We start from the raw sequence: 2,798 nt of genomic DNA, 5'->3' as shown, positions 1-2,798 counted from the left end.
AGAGGAGAAAAGGAGGAGTAAATTACCCCTTCTTAAATCCTCCGAAGCCGCCTCCGAAGCCTCCACCGAAGCCTCTATGACCTCCGAAGCCTTTTTGACCTCCGAAGCCTCTATGACCTCCGAAGCCTCTGTGACCTCCGAAGCCACGGCCTCCTCCAAAGCCACCCTTGAAACCTCCGGGTTCAGCGTTAGCGGGAGCAAGGAGTGCCATAATGGCCGCCATCAGGATCAAGGCGAGGACGGTCTGTGGGTGCGAGCGAGAGAGGTGGTAGGAGATGAGGTGGAAAAACGGTACAGGAAAAATGCAAAGAAGCTCAGAGAAAATAAGAAGCTAGAAATAGTATATGAAAAAAAAAAAAAAAGATAGAGCGACGTGAGGAAAGGGATCCACGATTTAAAAAGAGAAGAATTAAAAAGTAAGGAGTAGATGAAACCGAATCATGAGATCTAAAAAAAAAAAAAAATAAATAAATAAAGAAGAACACACACACACACACACACACACACACACACACACACACACACACACACACACAAAGTACTCAAGTCTCCACGCTTACAACTAATGAAACAGATGATTTATTCTACGAGAGAGAGAGAGAGAGAGAGAGAGAGAGAGAGAGAGAGAGAGAGAGAGAGAGAGAGAGAGAGAGAGAATGGAGTGAGGCGTACCGTAAGCAGGTAATGGAGACACTTAACACTCCACTTGTACACACACGGTACGCTCTTCATGGGCGCGAAGTTTCAAGCCAAGTAAAAATTGAATGGTGAGTCTTATAGAGTTAACACATTAACAAACAAGCAACATTGAAATGAAAAAGAAAACTTATTTTTTTCGAGGGGAGACTAGGCTAACCTACACCTATGAGTTGCTATAGAAAACGCCATTTCGGATTGTCATGGGTAACACTACGAAAGCTCACTAGGATGCGAAAAGAAATAGGTTTTGAAGAAACGCGAAAGAAAGACAGCGAAGACAACTTGCTGAAGCAGGTAAATCAACCTGTCTGTATTTCAAGACAGAAACGCAGCTGCATCGGTGCATGAAAATCCTTACTAAGCGGCTCGTTTTGTTACAAATGCGACGTTTTTAAATCTCGACAAAACAATATTTTTATATATCTCGATAAAACAGTATTTCCTGAGTTGAAAATTACTGTAAGAGTTAATACTAAAATGATATAAATACCTATTTCTTGAAACAACAGATGGCCTGGTGAACCACGTTATCTAACCCAAACGCACGCTTCTATGCATACAATTACCTCATAATAATGTAGTCAAGACATTTATTCTAGACTTTTGGCTAACTCTACTAATCTTTTAGGGAACTGGCAATCAAGTGGGTCTTTTTTGTTATATTTTTGTTAACCTTGTCCACCTTCCCCTCTTCCATAAAAAGAAATAATAATAATAATATATCAGGCACCGCGAATATAAAACGTTTCTATGAACTTTTCAATATCATGTGAAAAGAGCGCGAGCGGTCTCTGGGAGAGACATAAGTAGGCGAGCACACTGCTGGAGTTGATACTCACAATCTTCATTGTGGTGTGCTTGTTCACTCTGGGTAGAGATGTGTGCTGGGTCCTGTAAGGCCTCACTTATATATCTTTAAATCCTGACCATGGTATCAAACAACGAATTTTACTTTTTTTTTTTTTTTTTTCTCTCCATGGTCGAAATCTCCACCCAAACGGGTTTTTCCTTCTGCATGCAAGGACAAAAAACTACAATTTCCCGGTAAGTGGGCAGGTCACGATGGTGCTGTTCGTGACATTGTTCGTGTCTTTCATGATGAAACAGCAAGACTGTAGATTATTTCATTTTTTATATTATTTCTTTTTTTCGTGAGTAGCGTCACTACTCTTCCTTCATGATTAGCAGTACCCTGACAACGTAAACTTGCCTTGTTATGTGTGTGTGTGTGTGTGTGTGTGTGTGTGTGTGTGTGTGTGTGTGTGTGTGTGTGTGTGTGTATGTGTGTGTGTGTGTGTGTGTGTGTATTTAGTCAAACTATCGTAAACTAATTCTTATCTTCCGGGTATCCTCTCTCTCTCTCTCCTCTCTCTCTCTCTCTCTCTCTCTCTCTCTCTCTCTCTCTCTCTCTCTCTCTCTCTCTCTCTCTCTCTCTCTCTCTCTCTCTCTCTCTCTCTCTCTCTCTCTCTCTCTCTCTCTCTCTCTCTCTCTCTATATATATATATATATATATATATATATATATATATATATATATATATATATATATATATATATATATATATATATATATATATATATATATATATATATATATATATATATCAATCAATCAATCAATCATTCAATCTATCTATCTCTATCCAACTTAATTGCTACCATAATGTGAATTCAGTTCCCTTACTCGCACATCCCAATACCATCTCGTGTCCTGGCAGCTGGAAGTGGTGAACTGGCCTCAAGAGTACCCTGCACCAGGTCTTTCCTCATGCTGTTGTGGGGTTTAAGCTGATAATAATGCACCACGCTGCCTCAAACGGCTTGGCAGGGAACGCATACGCTATAATTGGCCAAAGAAAAGCAGATACACGGACACAATCTTAACATAGGTAAATTCAATACATGCGACGATCGTCAAAAGAGATGTTGACGTCCTTCAAGGAACAGGATGAAGTGTCCCAGTAAGATCCTTTCCTCGATGACGAAGGAAAATATGTACAAGGTTAACTAGGCAATTATATCTTTTTCTTCTTTTCCGAGACTACGTAGGTTCAGGAAAGGGTAAAGGTGACGAATGCAGCTGAACAAAGATGAGGGCA

At 40.1% G+C, this 2,798-nt stretch overlaps 1 protein-coding gene across 1 annotated transcript in view; it reads right to left on the bottom strand.

The window, feature by feature from the left end:
• Positions 1-1,668, bottom strand: part of LOC123505458 (keratin, type II cytoskeletal 68 kDa, component IB-like) — a 1,933-nt gene extending 265 nt beyond the window's left edge. Inside the window, exons 1-2 of the mRNA XM_045256772.1 lie at positions 1,539-1,668; positions 1-244 (exon numbers count right to left, since the gene is read on the bottom strand). The exon at positions 1-244 is cut by the window's left edge and continues 265 nt beyond it. Of these exons, the coding sequence (XP_045112707.1) occupies positions 23-244; positions 1,539-1,547 (231 nt within the window). The 5' untranslated portion in view covers positions 1,548-1,668 and the 3' untranslated portion in view covers positions 1-22. The remainder of the gene's footprint in view (positions 245-1,538) is intronic.
• Positions 1,669-2,798: the final 1,130 nt, after the last annotated feature.

The sequence above is a fragment of the Portunus trituberculatus genome, chromosome 18 (assembly GCF_017591435.1).
Source record: "Portunus trituberculatus isolate SZX2019 chromosome 18, ASM1759143v1, whole genome shotgun sequence".
Lineage (NCBI taxonomy): Eukaryota > Metazoa > Arthropoda > Malacostraca > Decapoda > Portunidae > Portunus > Portunus trituberculatus.
The sequence above is the reverse complement of the archived record's forward strand: the minus strand, read 5'-3'. Positions and strand labels throughout refer to the sequence as shown.